The sequence below is a fragment of the Meles meles genome, chromosome 6, assembly GCF_922984935.1.
Source record: "Meles meles chromosome 6, mMelMel3.1 paternal haplotype, whole genome shotgun sequence".
NCBI classification, from domain to species: domain Eukaryota; kingdom Metazoa; phylum Chordata; class Mammalia; order Carnivora; family Mustelidae; genus Meles; species Meles meles.
In genome coordinates, this window is record NC_060071.1 from 35,322,359 (window position 1) to 35,346,693 (window position 24,335).

At 37.3% G+C, this 24,335-nt stretch overlaps 2 protein-coding genes across 10 annotated transcripts in view; one reads left to right on the forward strand and one right to left on the reverse strand.

Annotated features, from left to right (window-relative positions):
- Positions 1-24,335, reverse strand: part of NEO1 (neogenin 1) — a 237,244-nt gene that overhangs the window by 208,765 nt on the left and 4,144 nt on the right. The gene's annotated exons all lie outside the window — the stretch shown is intronic.
- LOC123943840 (60S ribosomal protein L23a-like) lies at positions 18,261-18,725 on the forward strand. Its single transcript, XM_046008204.1, has one exon. The coding sequence runs from the start codon at positions 18,261-18,263 to the stop codon at positions 18,723-18,725; it is 465 nt and encodes a 154-aa protein (XP_045864160.1).

The following is a 24,335-nucleotide window of genomic DNA, read 5'->3' on the forward strand; positions in this document are numbered from 1 at the left end:
ATCCAAAGTCCCAGGCACACCCACAAGGCCCTGATCTACTCTATCCTACATTTCCTGTTTTCTTTCACACCTCAATCCCTCTCTCTCACTACTCCAGCCGTCTTGATCTTCTTTCAACTCCTCGTACTTGCCAACCTCCTTCCCACTTCAGGGGGATACGCACCCACATTTGACTGGATCAGTATCTGTCAGGTCTCAGCTGAAATGTCACCTTCTTATAGAAGCTCTCCCTGACATACTAGCTAGAGACAGGTCTGTGATGGACCTGTCCTTGACAGCACTTACCAACACTGTAATCAATTACTTCTGTAAGTACTTGCTTAAAATCTGCCTCTAGCTAGGATCATAAACTCCATAAGGACAAAATACGTTCAGTGTTGCTACTTTCTCCTCTGCACCTACCAGAGTGCTCAGTATATACTACTTACTTGTATTAATACTCCAATTGAGGGCCATAGAACACCGTTAATCTTTCTATTCACTAAAAAATAAAGCTTTAAAATGCCTGCTGCTGGTCTTTAAAGGGAATAAATAAATGCTTTATTTCTCTCTCCAAAAAACTGCCTTCAATGACCATCCATATTAAAAGATTTAGAATTAGCAACAATCTTCTCAAAAGCTTTTGAATTTAAGAAAGTACATTCTCAAAATGCTCACAGTTTATTTCAACTCAGTAATAAACACATTTCATGAGCCAGGAAGAGTCCTATAAAATACAGTAGACAGAACACATTAGCCAAAATTTCCCTATTCTATCACAGTTAAGTAACATGTTCTTAATTTAAAAAACTTAGGGGAGGAAAACATTGTATGTCTAAAGAGCCTAAGCAGACTCTAAGTATGATGCCCACAAAGGTGAGCGAGTCCATTACTGAACTCCTCACACATCCAGTACTTGCTGTAATTTCACCACCAGGTGGCAGATCCATACAACTTTCGAGAGATGCTCTCATCGGTCCTGAGAAATCCAATTAGAAAGAAATTTAGAAAAAGTGAGATAACTGTAAACAGACTACATATTACTTCTCACGACATGACACATTTATTTAATCTGTCTCCAGGCCACGTAGAGCACACAATTATCTTTAAATAAAGAACATTAAAATACAATCTTAAAATGTGGTTATCCACAGTCCAGTTACTCAAAATCCTCAGAAGTGTAAAAGCGAGTTTCGAATACAAGAGTAAAAAAAAAAAAAAAACAAGAAATAAAAAAGAAGCATGGAAAAAGACACGGTGGGAAAAGAAAAAAGGACAAAGGAAAGAAGAAGCACTTTTCAAATCTAGAAGCTGTAAACCGAGTAAATAGCAACCCCAAAGAACCAGTGACATTTTTGTGTTTCCAGCAAAATAGTTTTCTAATCAATAAGGACCTTAATCTCAAGTCAACCAGTTAATTAAGAAATTGACTTTTCAGATTTTTCAATAAAATTATTCTAAAATTCTAAAAATGTGTTATTAAATTTAAGATGAAATATACTATCCTGGGATGACTCTTCATTATTTTAAAATGCCATCGGAAACATTAGTTGCAAACACATCCTTTCAATCTAAGGAGACCACCTGATCTTCTCACTCCCCTGCTCCACCACTCCTGTTCCTACTTCTGCCTCCAGAAAGACCCCTGACTACTACGAACACCAGGCAATAGCTCCACTTCCTCAGTAATATTTCCTTCCTGGTATCCTTCAAATCTACCTCAGCCACAACTAGAAATCAACACTCAACCTGTTTCATGAACCAGGGCTAAAGTGAGTTCTGTGATGTTTGAAGAATATATCACTCAGGGACCCTTTTTAAGGAAAAAGAATACAAGAAAAAATTCAATTTTGCAGACTTCACAGAAATACATAAATATGGCACACATTGCTAGTGCATCTCCCAGGCCCTAGAAGGGGCCTCTGCAAGTGAGGGGATCCAGACTCATCAACTTAAGGGTAAATCCTTCCTGTCATGAACACATGCGGAGGAAAAAACAAGTCTCTAAACATGGTTTGTTAAATAAAACAAAACAAATGGTTCACCAATTCCAGTCAGTAAAAGGAAAAATACTGCCTAGAGAGTTATAGTGAACCCAGTTACTTTAGAACAAAGTGGCTAAAATTAAGGACAGAGCCAAACTGTCTAATGATGACATGAGAGGAGAACATAGGGAAGAAAACTGTTAGTGGGGAGAATGTATACTCATCCATTTCCTGTATACACTCTTAAGAAGCACGCTGTCATCAGGCTCCCCCAGGAACACTGTTCCCCACTGGGTTCTCACTCACATAACCCAGCTCCAGAAAGCTCTCATTTTTCTTCCCTGACAGAAACACTCAAATACAGAAAAAACAATTCTCAAACAACTTAGCTTTGGGGAAATTTTTCTTTCAATTATGCATTATACATTCCATCATTCTATAGTCCAAAGTCCCTAACACTATTAGAAAAAAGTTGCCAAACCTCTCAGTCCTTGCTCTAATATAAACTGTTTGATATACACAAAAGGTCTCAGTAGCTTATCTGAATGAACAAGAACACAAGTTCTCATTTCCTAATAACTTCCTGAATATTTTATTATCGTTTCCTCCCAGGAAACTTATTCACTCCATGTAGCTCCAACACTAACAGTCCACTTCTGAAGGGAAATTATTCAAGGACACCAGAAGCTCATATAAAAGATTACCTCCACTACTAGGTTATTGTTTGAGAACATATCTGAGTAAAAAAGATATGGGTTGAAAATACATGTGGATTTTATTAATACACAGAAACAAAGCAAAGGAAGACAACTAAACAAATAATTTAAATAATTATTTAAACTTATTTCTATTTTCACATACCAATTAAAATATGCAAAAAATTAATAAAAGGCATAATCATCAAAACTAACTGAATAGTACACCTGAGATCTACATCTTCATTTCAACTATATTTACATTTAAATTATAGCTGAATTAAAAAAATAAAATTAAAAAGAAAGTCCAAGAATAAGATTAGGTAATTTGCCCCACTAACAAGAAAAATCATTAGTACTCTTTTCTACCTCTGGCTTCTGGGAAAGGTATTTATAGAAATTACCTTGTATGTTTTAACTTCAGGATATTTTTAATACATCATTTGTATTCCCAGAGTCACAATTATGGGCCTATTGTATGGCTTAACAACATATAATACACACCAAATTTTCGAGTATAACTTCCGCTCTTTGGAGCAAAGGCTTTGGGGCATTAAATAAGTCATAACAAGATTGCAGAGCAAAATCTGTTTCATCATTCTCTTTGTCAAGAGTGATTCTGAACAATTTTAAAAGAGTTTCTTATGCCAATCAAGACCACGTAGCGATACCACTTACACTTGTCAGAATGGCTAGGCTAGTCTCAAAAAGACAAGAAAAAACAAGAACTGGTGAGGATGTGGAGTAAAAAGAACGCTCATGCACTGATGCTGGGAGCGTAAACTGATGCAGTCACTGAATGAAAACAGTACGGAGGTTCCTTAAAAATGGAAATACCATACAAATCAGTAATTCCACGACTGGGTATTTACCCAAAGGGGAAAAAAAAAACCAACACTAATTCAAAAAGATATACGCCCCTATGTTTATTGCAACATCATTTACAATAGCCAAGATATGGAAGAAGACACAGTATGTATACACAATGGAATATAACTCAACCATAAAAAAATGAGATCTTGCCATCTGCAACAACATGGAAGGTTCTAGACAGCATAAAGCTAAGTGAGATAGGTCAGTCAGAGAAGGACAAATACCATATGATTTCACTCATCTGTGGAATTTAAGAAGCAAAACAAACAAAAAGCAGAAAACAGACCCATAAATAGAACAGAGGCATGGGGGTAGAGGGATGGGCAAAGTGGGTGAAGGGGGAGACACAGACTTCCAGTTACTTAATGAATTAAGTCATGGAGATAAAAGACACAGAATAGAGAATGCGGTCAGTAGTACTGTAATAGTTATCTGGTGACAGATGGTAGCTACACTTGTGGTAAGTGCAGCATAATACACAGAGTTGTCTAAGCACACTATGTCATACACTGAAACTAAAGTAACATTGTGTGGGCACTACAACAAAAAATAAAGTAAAAACATCTGCATTCCTTTCTCATTGGAACAGGGGAAGTAGGTTTGACTAAACAAAGGGGAGGGGAATAAGTACACATTAGAGAGGGAAAGAGCCAGCAATCGAGGAGAGAAAACCACACTGTTTAGGATTCTGTAAAGCCAGCTGGTTAATAGCCTGGTTTGAGTTCAAATTCCTGCTTGTCACTTACTAGATATAGAACCCCAGTTTAAATGACTTATTACATGTTGTACTTTGCACATGAGAAAACTGAGGCATAGACAAGTTAACCAACTTGCCTCAGGTCCCCAGAACCTTGGAAACACCGAACAATGCTAGTTGGGTGTGAGGTAGAGATCTGCAGAAAGGCACAAGAAACATATAGCCACATAGATCTTAACACAGCAGGAAAACAGGGCATCTACTGTACCTGTGTAACCAACAGCTGCCTAGGGCACACCCTACATCATAGCGTCCCTAAAACCATGTAAGACCTTTCACTATGTACTGAACTTTTTATTTAGAGGAAAGGTAGGAAGCACTGCCCCAATCTACCACAGCCCTCGGTGAGGTGAGAAAAGCAGAATGAGATTAGCCCAATCACTTACGCTGCTGTTCTTCAATCATCCTTACAACAGATTTCAACTCATAAAATCCATAGAGCAATGAATGGTCCACAAAACACTCATTTTGGATCAACAGCCCAGATTCAACCCACTCCTCCAATTCCTAATATACTCAATTTCCAGATCAAGTATCCTAACTTTCCATCCCTATCTTATGCCACTTCACATTAATATGCTACACTCAAAGCACATTACTTTCTGTTGTCTGTATCACCAGTGCTTTCCTGTTCATAGATGTTTGCTCATTTCATTTCCTCTCTTCCTTCCTACCTCCGCAGGTCCACATCCTCTACCCAGCCAGGGCAGCATCCTGCCCCAACTGCCGATGCAGGACCATGTACTCAGCCTTCAAGGTTCATCTCAAATTCCACCACCCCCACCAAGTTCTCCCGGAGTGACTGCATCTGGAAGCACCTTCTCCATCTTCAGAACTCCCAGAGCTCTCTGTACCCCTTTCACAGAATACATGACTTTCTACATAGCATTATCATTTTATACATGATAAGCCCTTCTCTTTTCTCCCATCTCCCAAGCTGCCTAACACAGTGCCTTGCCCACGGCAGTTACTCCATAAATGCATGTTGAGAGAATAAATGGGTCTGAGAGTCTATTTCCCATTGGAGAATCATAATCAGCTTTCCTTAAACACAGCTAAATAGACTGGACTTCTCCCTCAGAGAACACAAATTATTTGAAGTTGCCAAGAGCCACATCTTAAATCAGAGAAAGTCGCTACACTATATAGCAGAACTTCATTCACACAAGCTTCCTTGTACTTACTTGTTTATGTGTTCTTGGTGAAACAGGCCTTTATACTGCCAAAACTGGGGAGGCTGGAGAACATAACTAGTTTGTTTTTTAAAAATGCAGCCAATTAAAATCTGGTTATGACAGCCTGAAAACGTGGCTCAAAGAAAATACTATGTTATTATAAGATATCACCTATCCTATAGAATTTTCCTCTTAACAATCCTAGAAGATGCTCCTGAACTTTTTCTGATAACTCAGATCTTTCCCAGACAGTATGGCACTTCTTCAAGGGAACAAGGAACTAGAACCAAAGAAAACACAATCAGACTTAGAAACCAAGACATGATCCTTCTAAACCCTAGGAGATAAGCAGACCTGAGAAGAAAAGAAAGACTTAAGGAGTTGGCCAATGCAGTGGCAAAATAAAAGTGAGAGAAATCAGCCTTGTCTCTAAAGAAAAAAAAGCAGCTATCAAAAAGAAGGGACTGCTTCAGGTTCTGAAGAGGTAAGAGGGAAGTGGTAAGGTCAGGAGAAGTTAGAAACACAAGATCAGACTGAATGAAGTACTACTTATCCTTGCCACAAAGCTGCACAATATCCCAGGCCTTCTCCAACTGTCATAGCCCTCAGAAGCTCCCCTATGTTTACTGTCAGTGCCTCTGTCTACCCATCCAACCAATACATACTGACAGTAAGTTATGTGTCTGGGCGCTGTTCTAGGCACTAGGAAAACTATAATGAGCATTCATTTGGCACAAAGATACACAGAATTGTTACGTCACTTCTTTAGGTGTTTTAGCCCCTCATCTGACTGCAAACCTTATGGAAGCAGCAGCTCTCAACTAGGTTACAAATACCTTTAAAGCAGGGTAAATAATATAAACTAAGTGTCATTATCTTCACAGCTTCTTTTATCTAGATCTGTCACAAGATCTATTCATACCTCCAGGTTGCCACGGATAAAAAGGAAAATATTCACCAAGGCTATCTGCAGGCAAACAAACCATCACAAACCAAAAGCAGCCGAAAGGGAGGCAGAAACTGTACCAGTACTCTTGGTTCTCTGTACTTCTGCAAAATTTACTGGAAGCAACATTTCACCATTTCCCTCCCCACACTCAACTCTTTCCCAAATTTGTGCAAATATGAGACATTCATTTTATACCTGGAGAATGTCTTGCTAAATAGAGCAAGAAAGGAAATTCAACAGAAAAATAAGCTACAACTTAACAAGAGGACATGCCACCACTGGGCCACTTACAACTCAAGTTAATGTGTGACCTAATCAAGTAATGCAACCTCTCTGGACCAGAGAAGAGGGAAAAGGATCTTAAAGGTCCCCTTCCAGTTAAAAAAAAAAAAAAAATTCTAGGATCTGTGAGTTCTCACAAATGCACATCCACGGGGATGAAAGAATTTTACAACGGTCAACACTATTCAACTTACCTGAATGGGCTGAATGAATTCCTTAGCTGCTGACAAGGCATCAGATGGCATAAGAGCAGCCATCAACTGGCTCTCTCTCCTCACTGACAGTTACACTAAGAAACACCTTCCCCTCATCTCTATCAAGTGGGCAATATTCACCTAGATACTTCCAGATACAGAGTTCTCCCAACTCAAATCTGTTCCCACTTCTAGAAAAGTAACTAAAGATGCCCATTAACCTGATGATGGATCATTAGCTTTTTTTTTCATCTTATGAAGTTGGCATATATAAAAGTGGACGACTCATTTGATATTTAATCATATGCTCCTTTGAGGAATATGGATTCTTATGTTATCTCATGTTACATTACACAAGTTCCTTTACGGCAAAGCTATATCTTAAGCAATTCTGCACTGGGCAGAACAGTAGCCAGCACACACAGGCACCAAAAACAAAAACACCACCACCACCACAAACCATTCTCATGACCAAAAAAAAAAAAAAAAAAAATAGAAAAGAAAAGAAAAACAAAAACACCAAAACCAAAAAACCCTGCTAAGATAAATGGCTGCTTGACTTTCTACTTAACTTGGGATTCCTAGAAGGCTGGGGCTGTGTATCACATTCACTTATCCCTATGTATGGTCTAAAGTATAATTAGCCACGTCACAGGAATGTAAATAACTGCTATTGAATCTAAGCCTCACTTTTCTCACCTATAAAAGCAAAAAGATAAATTAAATGATTCCTCCTGTGACTCTATAATTTCTAAAGTTCTTCCTTCAACAATAAATATTTCTGGAGAAATTACATGCCAAGTATTGTTGTATTAGGTCCTGCGGATACAGAGGTCAAACTTATGACCACTACCTAGAGGGCTATAGTCTAGTGATCCTAATTTGCATCCCTCCATCTGGCCTGGCCACCTTGCCTGGCCTGTACCTTGCCCAGGTTACGAGATGCCAGCATTTCATATGCTTACAGAGCAACAAGTATAAACAGTGACAAGAAAAAGGAGGCTGAGGATGCCTGGGGCCATGGAAAAGACTAACAGAAAGGGGACAGTCACACTGGGAGGGGTATGAAAGTGACATAGAGAAAGGGGCTACTCCGCCCCAGAAAGGGCCATATGCCTGTACTGCTTCAAACATAAGAAAATAATTATATCTGCCTGGAACCGTTAACTGTCATTATAATCTAAATAACATAAGGGTTTCCTGACACATTGAAAACCCATTTTATTACACTGAATATTACAGTCATTTCTGACAGCTTCCAATGAACCATAGAAATAAGGCACAAGGAAAACAAACAAGCCAAAGAGCACTTCATTTTAGCCATTAATTTATCTGCATTTTCTGTTTTACCTCTCCCTATCTTACTCATGAGTTTAGAATAACAAAATGGCCAAACAGAAGGCTAGGTTAAAAGAGAGTGAGAAGCAAAGGATTGCCTAATCTTGAGACAAATAAAACAGTTAATTAGCCCCTGAATAACTGGGAATTGGTTATAAAAGTCTCCACTTTTAGACACAACAAGTTTTTAGAGATGGATGTCTGAAGTGAATTGCCCTGAGGTGAAATTCGGATTGCATTTACAATGTATCTTAACTATGCCTGAACTGTTACCTTTATCTGTTTAGATAGGATTGAGTCCTCAAATGAGCAAAATCTGTTGTGTAAATCAGGTACTTAATTAAAGAGAAAAGTTTAGTAGGCTACAGGGAGAAGTTTGTTGAAATGGTATATTAAACAGTTATAGGAAGAGGTTTTTTTCACTTATTAATTCTATCATTGTCAGTCAAGAGTAGTTACTGTTCATGCATTTTTCATTTAAGATTCTAGTTTAGGATAAATATTTACTGAGAACCTACTATTGCCAAGATGCTCAGGGACCCCCAGCAGATGTGGGGGGTGGGGGAGAAGGCATAGAAAACAATGCTACCTAGGGACACCTGGGTGGCTCAGTCATTAAGCATCTGCCTTTGGCTTGTGAGCTTGTGACCCCCGGGGTCCTGAGATTAAGCCCAGCATCGGGCTCCCTGCTGGGTGGGAAGTCTGCTTCTCTCTCTCCCACTCCCCCTGCTTGTGTTTCCCTCCCCAATTCTCTGTCAAATAAGTAAAAGCTCTTAAAAAGAGAAGAAGAAGAAAGAAGAAAAGAAAAAACAATGCTATCCCCACAAAACTTAAACAATCTTGTTAAATCTTCCAGTCTGGTATATTCTTACATACTTTTAAAGGTATTGATAAGCCTACCTCTCTGATCAACTAACTCTCCAACTCTCCGGGAAACTATTTCTTACTTACCAATCCTCTTTCACACACAGCAGAAAGCCTTGCTCTCTTAGGAAGAATATTCACCTATTCTCATGCTCCTTTCCTCCAGTTAAAGAGTGGCCTTATCACTCCTCCTCTCTGGATCTAATCCCAAATCTTTCTACGTGTGCTCAGAACAAACCCCATATTCCCCAGGAAACTTACACTACTGATTTTTTCCATCATTTTCCTTGTATATTCAAACAACTTTCCAGTCTTCCATTGCCCTTTAAATATGTTCAAGAATCCTGTGCACTGAACACACCCCCCATTCTCATTAGACCTCAACCACTACATGTAGTTGTCCTTCACAGCTAAATTTCTGGAACTTTCCATAATCTTTATTTCCTCCCTTCCCACTTATCCCTCAAACTGCTTCCAAATTCTGCTTAAAGCTCTTAGTAATGATTTGTACATAGCTAAATGCAAAAGATATTCTCCTCTTCCAGCAAAATTGAGACTCCTTTCTTGACTTCTATGATACAACGCTCCCCTGGTTTTCCTATTTCTCCACTCCTTTCACTGCCCAACAGCCCATCCCCTCAACTCAACCACACTCTAAGCAGATGACACAAATCTACAACCCACATCTCCTGCTTGGTTCCAGATTGGAACCAAGAGTCCCCTGGATAACTCAAACGCATATTAAATTCATTAAGTCCAAAATTAAACTCATGCTCTTTTTGTCCCCAAAATTTTTTTCCCAAAATACCACCATCCATACCACTACAAAAACCCTAAAGAACCTTAGGAACCATCCTGGGTACATCTCTTACCACAATATACAACCCATCACCAAATTCTATTTTATCACCTAAATATCTTCCCAGTCCATAAACTTTTCTCCACCTCTATCATCCTAACCCAAGTTATCTTTGTACACTACCTAGATTACTATAACAACCTAAGTGTGAAACAACCCATGACCATCACTATCTCTACACACATAAACATACTTTTTTTTTCCTTACATGCATTATAATGATTAGGCTATTACCTTTTACTGGAGTTTCAAATTCCTTATAGTTAAGCAAAGTTAAACAGTTAAACAAATCACCTGTTCATATATAGTCCTTTCCTATCGTATTCCCACTATAGTGTGAACTCAACCAGGACAGGGTTTAAGTTTTAATCATCCTCATGGCCCCAGTATAGAGTTTGGCATGCAGCATGTACTGATAAAACTTTACTGAGTTAATTAGTCTGAATTTCACTGTTTTGGAAAAAGAATGTTTTAAAGACCTAAGACTTCCAGTTTAACTTTTCATTTGTGTTCCTGCTACCAAAAGTTGAGGCAATCAACAAAGCAAAACTAAAACTTTAAAAAATGTATTACAATTTGGGGACATCAGTTAAGCATCTAACTCTTGATTTCGACTCACGTCATCATTTCAGGGTCATCAGATCAAGCCCGAATCAGGCTCTGTGCTTAGCCAGGAGTCTGTTTAAGATTCTCTCTTTTACCCCCTCCCCTCTCAAAAAAAATTGATTATAATTCTGAATCTTCCAGATATTATGTTAATGGAATATAGTCCAAATTCTAATGACATTTTGTAGTTGAAAAACCATTAAAAGTCATTAAGTATAATGTGATTATTTCCATGGAAAAACAACTAAAAGACTTCCTGAGAAATGGACTTCTTTTTCAATATTCCAAATGCTCCTATCTATAAAAAGGCATTTCTTAAATACAAATGAATAAATAGCAACTACCCCATCATATGCATTATGTTTTTCCTTGGAGAGAAAGTTCATCTTAAGATTCTATTACTTTTAAATTCAGAAGCAATATTCTGAGCTTTTCCTCAGTCAAATTTAGAAAATATTTCTCAAGCTTTGTGAATAAAAAACCACTCAGATGCTTCTTAAAATGCAGATTTCCGGGTCTCAAACCACAAATTTTATCTCAGTACATAATGATGCCCTGAAAGTAGGACTACACTTTAAGAATCACTCTGTCAGCCACCATTAGCTGAAGCAACAACCAGCCCCTGTGAAGATCTCAAACTAATCTTAAAAGACACTGTAACTCAATGATGTTTGGGGGAGAGGGGGATCCTCACTTCTCTTTTCTTCTACCTCTTCCATGATTCATTCTCATCACGAAATCATCCTGTGTTATGGTACACAACAAATGTTCACTAAGTGTTTCCTGAACTGAGCTACTGAGATGGACTGCATTCGTATGTCATATTTACAACTTATTATATTTCATTTGTTTAATGTAATTAAAGGTATTAATAGTTTACAACATCTCACAAAGCATTCCCCCACTTCCAGGCGTTCCAACATTTGTACAAGTGTAAAAGCTACTGCATTAAAAACTGAAAACCTGAGAGCAAGTGTACTTTGTCATATCAAGTTTCTAAGATTACATAAATAAAATGTAAATAAATGTATTTAACCTAATATGAACAACATATAAAGAAAATCAACTCATATCATGACAAAGCATTAATCAGGAAGACCAAATTGTACTATTCTTGTTGGATGTAAAAAGAAGATAGCCAACTCACCTTACAATGTATTTTATATCTACAACAGAACTAACATTATCTTTCTTGGAATAGCACAACAAAGCTAGCCATTTTCTTTCCCAGTCCACCTTTTGGCCCCAACTGCCTGCTTTTCCTATATCCTTCTATATCCAATCTATCGAACCACTTCCAAAGCATGGTTTCCAGACTAGCAAACTCTAGATTTAAGGTTAAAGCAAATTCCTAATTTTTTCCCTAAAAAGTTGCATAATGAATATATAATGCTTCGACTTTTCTGTTTCATGTCCTACCTTACTGAATTCTCAATTAGATTCCTTATTTAAAGAAAAAAAAAGCCATGCCATCCTATTTCCCACATATGTGTAACAAATGAGTAAACTCAATCACATATATAACATAAAGCCTTGCTTTTTGATAATATATGATCACCTGGCCACAGAATAAACTGAAATTTGCTACATACATATATATATATGTATATAAAACACGTATATAAAACACAGGTAACAAAGCTGGAATTGTAAATAAGAAATTACCAGAACACTTCCTACATACATAAAAATTATTATCAGCATCTTTATAAATATTCATTTATATTCAACAATGTAACTAAGGGGTTAAAAAAATCAAAATTTTAAATAAACATTGATGCATTCATTCTCCCTCCCCCCCCCCAGCAAAAAAAAGAAGTCTCTCTCCCTCAGAAAAAGGTATCTCTGCCTCAAGAATATCAAGAATAGGTACGTAAAATTAAGACACCTGCCCACGTCTGTAGTCCCAAAACCTGGCACAGTTCTGGGAACAAAGTCAGCATCTGCAAAAATGGGCAATATAAAAGTCTATCAAAAAAATTCCTGGGGCGCCTGGGTGGCTCAATGGGTTAAGCCTCTGCCTTCGGCTCAGGTCGTGGTCCCAGGGTCCTGGGATCGAGCCCCGCATCAGGCTCTCTGCTCAGCAGGGAGCCTGCTTCCTCCTCTCTCTCTGCCTGCTTCTCGGCTTACTTGTGATTTCTGCCTGTCAAATAAATAAATAAAATCTTTAAAAAAAAAAATTCCTATCAGATAAGAGTTAGTCTACTAGAGTCCTTCAGGAATTGCATAATAATAACCTATATGTACATAAAAGTAAAAAGAAAATAATAAAACTATTCTTTTTTTTTAATTGGTCAGACACCAAACTAAGCCAAATGAAAAAGTCGAAACAATACACAGCGCAGATTGTCAATTCAAGGTAGCAAAACTAAGCTCTTAAATGTAACCAATCCCCACCTGACGTTCCACTCCAATGTCCACTGAAATAACCAAAGGAATAATTTTTTTTTAAAGAACAAAACATCTGGGGAAAAAAATTTTCTGGGCCCACAGAAAATCACAGAAATGTACCAACCATAAATGGAGTAGAAAGCTTCCAAGAAAAAAGGCTAACAAAGCATTCATGTTGCAGATAATGTGCTGGGTAAAGTTTAGGGATGAGGCAAAAAGAGGAGAGGCACTACTGCTAACTCCACAACGAACCGCCAACGTTGAATTGTAAAATTTTTTATTTCTGCACTGAAAACAAATGCTTTCTCAGTAAATCTCCCTGTTTCATAGCTGTCTGAATATTCTTTGCCTCTAATCTCTGAAAACCAGCAAACCAAGATCTGGCAATGTAAAATTATTGCAAATCTAAAATTTTCCATTTTTTCATCTGGATCTGAAACGTTAGAACAGAAACCCATACAAGTTCAAAAGAATCCATTTCTACCAGCAATACCGAGCACATATAGACACCATCCCATCATCACAATAATGCTCCAACGGATACTTGAAAAGACCCAGAAGCTAAAGGAGTGATTGTTCTATTAACTGGAGCAAATTTTTTCCCTGGAACACTCACTGAGAGAGAACAAACTTTAAAATATCATTATAATTCCCAACTGAGAAATCTCAACCGGAGAAATCTTGCCCCCCCCCCCCCAAATTTAAGAGAACACTTAACAAAACAACTAAATCATTAAAAAAAAAAAAATACAATGGGGCAATAAACTGGAGACTGAACATGATAAAAAAGAAACAGACAATCTTGAATATTTCTCACAAAACACAAGTAAGAGAAAAGATGAAAGGGGCATTGTGAGAGTTCAGCTCCCAAGACAGATTAGGTGGTTCAGACCAAATCTTCCACTGGAACAACTGAAAAAAAGAACTAGACCAAATACAAAATATCTGTGTGAAGGCAACCAAAGGAACCATTAAATGAATAGCTTGGTAAGCTAAAAGAGAGGAAAAACTGCACAACTGAAAATAATCAAAAGAAGGCAAGAAAGGAGAGAAAGGAGAACACAGAACAGGCAAAACAAATAGTAAATAATAAAACAGAAGATTTAAAGCCACATATAACAGCTGAATATATCATTAATATATCATTAAATATAAACAGACTGAACATTCTAATAAAAGGACAAAAACTGTCAGAATAAAAAAGAGAACCCAACAATATGCTACATAAGCAACATAAATATAAGATTATAAAAGGCTGAAAATAAAAGGATGGAAACAAACACAAACCAAAGGTCAGCAGATAGAGCTATATTAGTATCAGAAAAAGTAGATTTAAGGTAAATAGCATGACTAGAGATAATGATGAGTCCATTCACCAGAAAAATAAAATTCTCAATCTGTATGCACAAAAAAGGAGAAACAGAGTGTCACAGAGGAAAGAGACAAGAGAGCAAGTATTTCTGGAAATCCAAGAAAAGAAAACAGAATATAGGTAATAAAGAAATAAAAGAAAATTGTCCTACCCTAATAGAGACATATCCATTCAAAACAGAAAGATTCACTTAACAGAGAAGTCACATCACACAGACATTTTAAGTTAGAAGAATTCAACAATATATGAGGAGAAACTGTGAAACAATTTAGGTAGAACAAGCTGTTCTCCCTGCCATTCAGTATGAGCACGCAATCTGAGACATGAACTTGTTCTCCCAGTTGAGCTCAGTTCCGGTGTGCCTTAGTATGACCATCTCATCATACCACAATTCCAGAGTTTTAAAAAAATGTTTCTGAACAATATAAATGCAAGTGCTCCCCTTTATTCAGTGCTTACCAAAAGTCCAATGTGGGACTTTCCTAATGTATGTTGAAGGGAAATATGATAATATGCGGTTTTCATATTTATTTGCTGACTTTAAATCTAATGCCTAACTAAAATGCAGCTCCACTGTACCAGGTTGGAAAAAAACATCAATTAATAAACTCCTACCTTCTCACACCCTGGTGAAAATTATGTATCTCAAAGTCCACAACACTAAAAAAAAATAATAATAATAAAAAATTCTACCATTATACAGATTTAAAAATTAAAAAGATGTAGTAGATATTATTACTATGTACAATATTGAATGTGGGGGTTACAGGGAGAACTATCCACTGAGTTCTGAAAGAAAAAGACTGACACAGGAATTTTATGTCAAGGTCAAGTTATTATGCATATGCAGAGATAAATTTTAAAACTTAAGTGTGAACAAAATGGAACTACCCAGTTAGCAGCACAATTGTGTTAGTAGCACAAGTTATCTGATATGTCCTCCCACAAATTTTAACGACTGATTCTGAAGCTGCAAAACCTCTACTTGACTACAGCTACTCTGAAGAAAGACATTCACTCTTCCGCAAAACTGACACAAAAAAATTTTTTTTTTTTTTTTTGGACAGAGAGAGATCACAAGTAGGGAGAGAGGCAGGCAGAGAGAGAGAGAGGAGGAAGCAGGCTCCCTGCTAAGCAGAGAGCCCGATGCGGGGCCCGATCCCAGGACCCTGGGACCACGACCTGAGCGAAAGGCAGAGGCTTTAACCCACTGAGCCACCCAGGCGCCCCGCCACAAAATTTTTTAAAAAGCAACTATTTCTTCAGAAAGCAGCAAAAATTAACTCCTCAGAACTTCTTAAGACCCATTATTCCAAAGCTTCTTTCTGTGATTTTGAATGAACTCCAGAGAAATCAGTGTTTCATAAAAGATGCCCATAACATCTTAGAGAAAATAAACAAAGTCTTAAGAAGCAGACATGGAATGATAAGGTTAATTTTCAGGCATTAAAAATTGCAACAAGCACCGTCTCCAGGTTCAGAAAAAATTTCAGAAAAAAATGAACCTTTCAAGAAATGGGTCACTGATCAAGAACATTTCAATTGATTTTGCCTTTACTGTGCCTCAACTCTTACTGCTCTTCATTTCAACCTTCTTGTCAAAAAAACCCCGGCCCATCTAAAAAGCCTCTGCGCGCCTTCAAAACCAGGTCAAGTACTACCTCCTCTAAGAAATTTAACCAACTGCTCCAAACTAAAATCTTCATCCTCAACATATGCACCCTCATTTAACAATCTAATTATACACACCCATCGAGTAAAAATGTAAAAAATTATATAACCACGAGTTAACTTTCATATATTTTTAGCGAGGCTCTTCATCGTTTATAAAATACAAAAAACAGTAACAATGGTTTACATTTAATGAGTGATTCAGATAAACCAGGCTCTGTTCTAAGCATGGACACCTATCTACTCATTCATCTCGTATCTCAGTTCAAAAGGATGGTAAATGATATGCACGTGTGTGTGTGTGTGTGTATGTGTCTTTTAACTTAAAGTTGTTCAGAATTGTCCTTGTAAGCTTCCCCTTTTCCTTCTCTAGCACTCTAACCGAGGGCCACACCATACACATGGGGGTAAGGGAAAGAACCAGTATTACTTTGGCACTATCCCATTTATTCACATAGAGATTTGTGAATAAGATATCCATAAGTGGAGTGAGCTTTATTATGTTGACTCTAGGTACTTTTCTTCTGTAGACAGGGTAATATTTCCCTTCCTTTGGACACCCTACTATGGGTGTATGCTCCAGTCTTTGCCCTCTGTTTCCTTTATCCTTCCTCAGTGGTATGATCTACCCTCATGACGAACATCTATCCAGATAATTCCTGAACCTATATTTCTAGCCAAGACAGCTAGTCAGACTTCTCACCTGAGCCTAAGTCTGTGATGCCTTTACAGAGATGTTCTGCTGGCATCTCAGACTCAAGGTGTCCAGAATGGAAATAATATCCTGTCCCTTGAACTTGTTTCTTCTGCTACATTCTTAATCCATTTTCCACTTGAAACCACTTCAGTACCTTGAGCCAAACTGGCATTTAAGTATTTGATTAACCGAACTTACTCTAAACCGAAGTTTCTCATCCTGTCTTAAAAGAGGTATTGGACCTGTTTCAATTCTTATTTTTCACTCAAATCAGTGAATAAAATAGAACAGCTTGAAAGCTTATGAATCCATATCAAGTGAACACGAGCAATGGTTAGCAGAAGTCAGATAAGCAGACTGACTTGACTACTCAGTTCGCTTCTCATTAAATTAAAAATCGCAAACAATGAGAGTTTTGAAAATTATAAAATTTAAAATTGTTCCTATTCTTAATTAGGTATTGTTTAATTTATATTTATAAATTAACCTAAGACTCAAGAATGAATATAAGAATATGAACAAAAGACCTGAACAGACAATTCTCAGAAAGAAACCATCAATAAAATCTGAAAAGATGCTCAACTCCATTAACAATTTTAAAATATAAAATTCAAAGTAATTTTTTGTCTATCAAACTGTCAAGACTAAGAAGTCTGAAAGTAACTACTATTTGGCAAATGTGTTTCACTCGCTGTTTAAAGGAGTAAATCAAGCTTTTGGAGAACAATTTGGAAATAACTATCAAACATTTTAGGGGCGCCTGGGTAGCTCAGTGGTTTAAGCCTCTGCCTTTGGCTCAGGTCATGATCTCAGGGTCCTGGGATCGAGCCCCGCATCGGGCTCTCTGCTCAGCGGGGAGCCTGTTCCTCTGCTCAATGGGGAGCCTGTTTGTCCCTCTCTCTCTGCCTGCCTCTCTGCCTGCTTGTGACCTCTCTGTCAAATAAATAAATAAAATATTTAAAAAAAAACAAAAACATTTTAATACACATGCTCTTTTACCCTACAATTCTACATCTACAAACTCATCCTATAGTATTTTTGAACATGTACACAAAGATATTTGTAAAAATGGGTTCACTGCATATGTCTGCAATAAAAAAATTAGGAGCATCAAACTGGAACTGGTTAAATTAAGTATTATATGTCTATAAAATACCATACGGCTATCAAAATAGCTGTGATAAATTTGTATGTACTCACATGGAAAGATGTCTTTAAAACAAGCTGGAACACAGTATGCACAGTATAACCCAACTGTCAGTTTATATATGCATTAGTTGTTATATATGTATTATATGTTTAAAATATTTAACTGTACATATAAAACAAATTCCAAGGCACCTGGGTAACTCAGTTGGTTAAGTGTCTGCCTTCAGCTCAGGTCATGATCCCAGAGTGTTCGGATAGAGCCCTGTGTTGTCAGGCTCCCTGCTCAGTTGGGAGTTTGCTTGTCCCTCTCCCACTGCCCCTCCCCAAATCTCAAATAACTAAATAAAATCTTTAAAAGAAAGAAAGGAAAAAAGAAAAGTCCATAGATATTAAAAGTAATTGTCGGGAAATCCCTTTTACGAAGATGGCGCCGAAAGTTAAGAAGGAAGCCCCTGCCCCTCCCAAAGCCCAAGCCAAAGCAAAGGCTTTGAAGAAAGCGGTGCTGAAAGGCGTCCACAGTCACAAAAAAAAGAAGATCCGCACATCACCTACGTTCGGACTACCCAAGACTCTGCGTCTCCGAAGGCAGCCCAAATACCCTCGAAAGAGCGCCCCCAGGAGAAACAAGCTTGATCACTATGCCATAATCAAGTTCCCCCTGACTACTGAGTCAGCCATGAAGAAAACAGAAGACAACAACACACTTGTGTTCATTGTGGATGTCAAGGCCAACAAGCACCAGATCAAACAGGCTGTGAAGAAGCTCTATGACATTGATGTAGCCAAGGTCAACACCTTAATCAGGCCTGATGGAGAGAAGAAGGCATACGTTCGACTGGCCCCTGACTATGATGCTTTGGATGTTGCCAACAAAATTGGGATCATCTAAACTGAGTCCAGCTGGCTAAATCTAAATACAGTTTTTTCATGATAAAAAAAAAAAAAATTGTCCCTGGGGAGAAGGTTGAAATGCATGATTTCACTTTTTATTTTTCATATTGTTTGAAGTTTTATACTGTTTTTTTTAAGTCGAACCAACAATTAACTTTAAAATTAAAAATTTTTAAATTAAAATTAAAAATTCAAAAATTAAAAATTCAAATGCAGTACATATTTTAGCAATCAGGTTAGAATTGCTGCTAAAAAAGATAAATTCCATGTCCAGAGGGGTAGGGACCAAGAGAGAAGGAGCCATGTCCTGCCACCTCACCTCTCTTCCTATTCACGTTTCCTGTTCTCTGCCTCAGGTGTCAACCCGGCCCATACTATTTTGAGGTGAGATGAGACTCCAGATATTTCGAAGGTTGGACAGATCTCCCAAACAGCAACTGTATCTATAGTATAAGGGGCAAAGAAAGAGCAAGGGACAGGCAAAATCCATTAGCAGTGACGGAGAGGGAAAGAAACTTTCTTAGACATGGCTGAGCCAATTATTTCTGTTTAAGGGAAGATCTTTGCATTCTTGTGTTTATTTTAAATCTCCTTCCTTACAAAGGTCACAACTTGCTGTTGTTAGGGGGCATTCCCAAGATAGCCTCTACCCACTTTTGATCAGCAACGGGCTTAGAAATCAGAGAGTACAATCTGTTAGAAATCCACATGAATTAAAGAGAAATAGGCTCTAAACAGAACCTTTGGGACTCTGAGAAACTTACTTTGATGCACGGACTTTGAAAACTAATTTCTCTAGGAATTAGTTTTCTAGACTAGGAATAACCTAGTCTTCAGTTGTATTCTAGAGGTAAGGGTGCATATGGGTGAATACTATGTAGGTGAGGTGGCTATTAATAAGGGGGTTATTGCCATAAGAAGTGTAACAATCCCTTAGATATTAATACTACACATAGTTTTTAAAAAGCCACCTCAAATTTCAAATGTTTTGAAGAATTAAAAAACCTTAAATTTTAGTTGCTGCGTTAAAAGTTATGCTATGAATAAAACGTTATCAATAGAACATCATTTGTGATTCTGTCCCTAAATTTATAAATTATGTTATCATCTTAACTAGACCTTATATAACAAAATAAGTCTAGTTGGGTTTTTTAAAAATATTTTATTTATTTATTTGAGAGAAAGAGAGTGTGTTGAGAGAGCGTGCATGAGCAGGAAGAGGGGCAGAGGGAGAGGGAGAAGCAGGCTCCTGCATAAGCAGGAAGCCCAATGCAAGGCTTGATCTCCGGACCCTGGAATCACAACCTGAGCAAACGTAGATGCTTACCTGACTGAGCCACACAGGCGCCCCCACGTGATTTTTTTTTTCACTTCCTCTACAGCTGAAAAACAATTATTCTGTATCCAGTTTCCATGTAGTATCATGTTAAAAATTCACTCTGCTCAGGACTCATCACCAAGTTTTACTGGCTATTACTGACCAATAATAAATTCTGAAAACCAGTATAATCAATCTCCACATTTCCCACAGACATGGAAGTAGCTGCACCCCCAGATGGCTCCATTATTAGAATTCTCATATATTCAAACATTCCAGTAACCATTTCACTTAGAAGAAATGCAAAATAACTTCCTCTGAGACTTCTAGTCTACTGACTCGGTAAAACTAAGGTAGGAATACTCAAAAGCTACAAACCAAAATTATGAAAGAAAGCAGAACTATTAATCGATTAACAGGAACGCAGTGATTCCAGAATCTGTTTTTCCACCTACGGCAGAAATGACCGTTTCTCCCTCCAAATCAAGTTATCTATTATCCGTGGGGATGTCTTATCTCCGCTATTAGACCAAGGCATCCTAAGGATAGAAACCATGTCCAGGGGGCGCCTGGGTGGCTCAGTGGGTTAAAGCCTCTGCCTTGGGCTCCGGTCATGGTCCCAGGGTCCTGGGATCCAGCCCCACATCGGGCTCTCTGCTCCGCGGGGAGCCTGCTTCCTCCTCTCTGCCTGCCTCTCTGCCTAGTTGTGATTTCTCTCTGTCAAATAAATAAAATATTTAAAAAAAAAAAAAAGGAACCATGTCCAATTCATCTTAGTATCTCCACAGTTTATAGCTTTGTGCACAATTAACCATTGATAAAATGTTTGCAACTAGCCAAAATTACCTAAATTTTTAGTTTTGGCTATAGATAAACTGACTGGAAAATTAAATTTAAAAATTCTCGCTATTAAAAAAAATTCTTGCTATGAAACCATTTTAAAGAAGGTATTTTCATGGTTCTTTTTAAGAGGAAAACCAAAAAAAACCCACACATTTGACTTTCAGACTGCCCAAATGCTAACTCCTTTCAAGGAGAATTCAAGCACTGATTTCCATAAAGTTAAACATATACAACTACTACCTCTCTCCCTCTCCTTTCTTTACATGAGGGTATCAAAAGAAGGAATCACAACTTGCTCATTCCAGCATCTATAACCTGGGCAATTTAAGTATATTACTCACAAAGCCTGAGAGTAAGGATCTACTATTTCCAGGAACCCTGCAAATTAAAATATCTCACGATTTCACAACACTTAAATCTTTATTTCTTGAAATCGGCCATAAAGTTATTTTTATACAAAATCATACACAATCCTGTTTACCAGCAACTTAAAAGATTTCCCTAATCACATCCAACTTCATGTCAGAAAAAGAAGATATGCCATAACTGGAGCTCCAGAGAATGACAGAAGGTTAATTCTTGCATCCAAGAACAGAAAGGAGCAGTGTTCAAACACAAGAACTGAACCGAGGCCATTTAGATAGCCACGGCTCAAGTTTATAGACTTCAGAGTTATAGAAACTTGGAGGGAGAAGCGACCTTTGAGATTATCTATTAATTAGGTAATTAACCCCTGCAGTTAACAGATGAAGCAGAGAAGCTAAGGACCTGCATTTTAAAATAATGGACTGAAGTATTCAAAGTTCACAATTAAAGGTGAATATACCTTGAAAAAGTTGTAGAAGTACAAGCAAATGGTATTCTTAAATGATATCATTACTCTTCTATAATAAATGGATACTTGACTCTCATATGCACACAAAAATTATCTTTTCACCAATAATTCCCTATGTTGGGATCCCAAAAATAGAAGGGAAACACCATATGCAGAAAGATGTTCATGATAGCATTTTTTATGATAGCAAAATACCAAAAACAACTTCAGCATCCATCTATAACAGGAAAATAAATTATTAGAAGCAGTATGCAGTAAAATAAAGAGCATAAGCTTTGGAGCTGGAAAGACCTGGATTCAAATGACAATTTCTCCACAGGAGAGCTGTGGGACCTTTGGTCACTTAAGTGAGACTCAGTTACCTCATCTGTAGAATGGGGGGATGTTACCATCTCCCTCACAAAGTGAAAGAATTAATGCATGTAGAAGAGGCTGGCACAGTGCCTGGAGTTCAGTGAATGTTCAATAAATACTACTCTAATTTGTCGCTATTAATCCCATGTTCATTCACTGCAGTATTATACAGATATTTTTAATAATGGTTATAGAAAAGTCTATACATCTTGGAAAGATCTCCAACACACTGTTTAAAAAAAAAAATCAAGTTGAAAAGCAATAAATAGTATGCTCCTGTTTATATGTAAAAAATACAATTATACATATATCCATAAATACAGGAGAAAAAATACTGAAAGTGGTTATTTATGGGTAAAAAAGGTATTTGTTGGTAGAAGTGATACTTTACTTCCATGTCGTTTTATTTCAAACATATATTTACATATTTTAAAATAAATTTTAAAAATAATTTAAAGATAATATAGCAACCAAAAGCTGGCATAATGTTAAGACAGAACATTTACATATAAAGTTGTACATACATTATGATTACAATGTAACACTGATGTGTCATATTAACAGAGACTAGAAAGAAATATGACAAAATTACACCAGTGGGTCTAAATGACTTTAGTCTCTATTTCCAAAATTTCTTAATCAAAAAACTCTTTTCATTTTAATGAATCCAAAATTTGGGTTATATTTTAATATCTTTCACTGGCTTATGTTCCATGACAAAGTCAATTTTGTAAAATCATCAACACTAGACTTTTCATTACCTCAGGTAGCTATCTGGTCAATATCTTATCTATGGTCATATCTTCTGTTCTCCTATTAGTCATACAATTTTACCTAGAAGCCAAAACCCCTACCAATGACATGGTAAATACCTCCCAATCATGCAGAAGTCATTAATATAGTAAAGTGTTTGGGAAATGACTATTATTTTAAGATTTTATTTATTTACTTGACAGAGAGAGAGAGAACACAAGCAGGAGGAGTGGGAGAAGAACAGGCTTCCCGCTGAGCAGGGAGCCCGATGTGGGGCTGATGTGGGGCTCGATCCCCGGACCCTGGGATCTTGACTTGAGGTGAAGGCAGATGCTTAATGACTGAGCCACCCAAGCTCCCCTGGGAAATGACTATTAAATAGGGCCTAGAGCACCATATATAATGAGATTAATGTTACCCCAACATTTATTAGTGTAGAGAAAACTCATAAACCAACAATGATCAATTAAGCCAACAGAAAAAAAATCTACACTTCCAAAAAATTTAATAGAATTACAGTATTTTTTAAAAGTTCAAAAAAAAAATGACAAAACCATCCCACAAAGATACAGCACTTTACAGTTTATAAGCAGTTTTATATTTCATTTTTCTGACAATCCATTTAGGTAAGCAAGGTTACCTACAGCCCTCAACAGATACAAGAGGAGGTATGGACCACGAGTGATATCCCAAATCCTCTGCCACATATCCTAGGTCTTTTTTCACTATCCCACATCACATACTAATTTTCATACAGTGTGCTAAGTATTTCTTATTTCCTTTTCTTATAATACATATAATTTAATATAATACATTTCTTATTTCCTTTGAATATTCTGCCTGGAAATCTACAAATTCTTTTATACCTCATCCTGTTAGGCAAGCAGAGCAGGGTATCAGTCACTGTCTACAGAAGACTCAGTAAAATCACTCATCTTTCCAAAGGTGACAAAACTAATAAACATTAAAACTGCAGCATATCCAGGCGAGGATGGCTAAGTTCACAAAGGTTCAGAAAAGTAAGTAATGTGAAGAGTAGCTGAAGGAACAAAGGGTAATTCATTTAGATAAGGAAAGGAAAGTGGCATACTTGCACATACATAAATGTTGTCATTAAACGTTGAAAGGCCATCACACAAAGAAATCAGACTTGTGCATATATATGGCCCTAAAGGGTAAAAACCAAGGCAATTCAACATTCAATCAGCATTTACCAGTTATCCACTCTGTTCCAGATGCTTCTGCTACACTAGGTACACAAAAGGTAAATAAGAGAAGTCCCAATCCTCAAGAGGTCCAGACAAGTTGAGGAGTGAAGAAAGTAAGTGACGCGAGATTTACAAGTATTTGGAAAGCTATGAGAACACAGCTAATAACAATTCTAACTCTCTTTGGGCAGGGGGATAGCAGAGAAAAACTCACCAAATGATGAACAGGAATCTCAGAAGTAGACAAGGTGAGAAGTGGCATTAACAGAAGAAAGGACAAAGAAGAAGAAGAAAAAG

Coding starts and splice junctions, on each gene's coding strand:
- LOC123943840 (XM_046008204.1), top strand. CDS start 18,261: ATGGCGCCGAAAGTTAAGAAGGAAGCCCCTGCCCCTCCCAAAGCCCAA.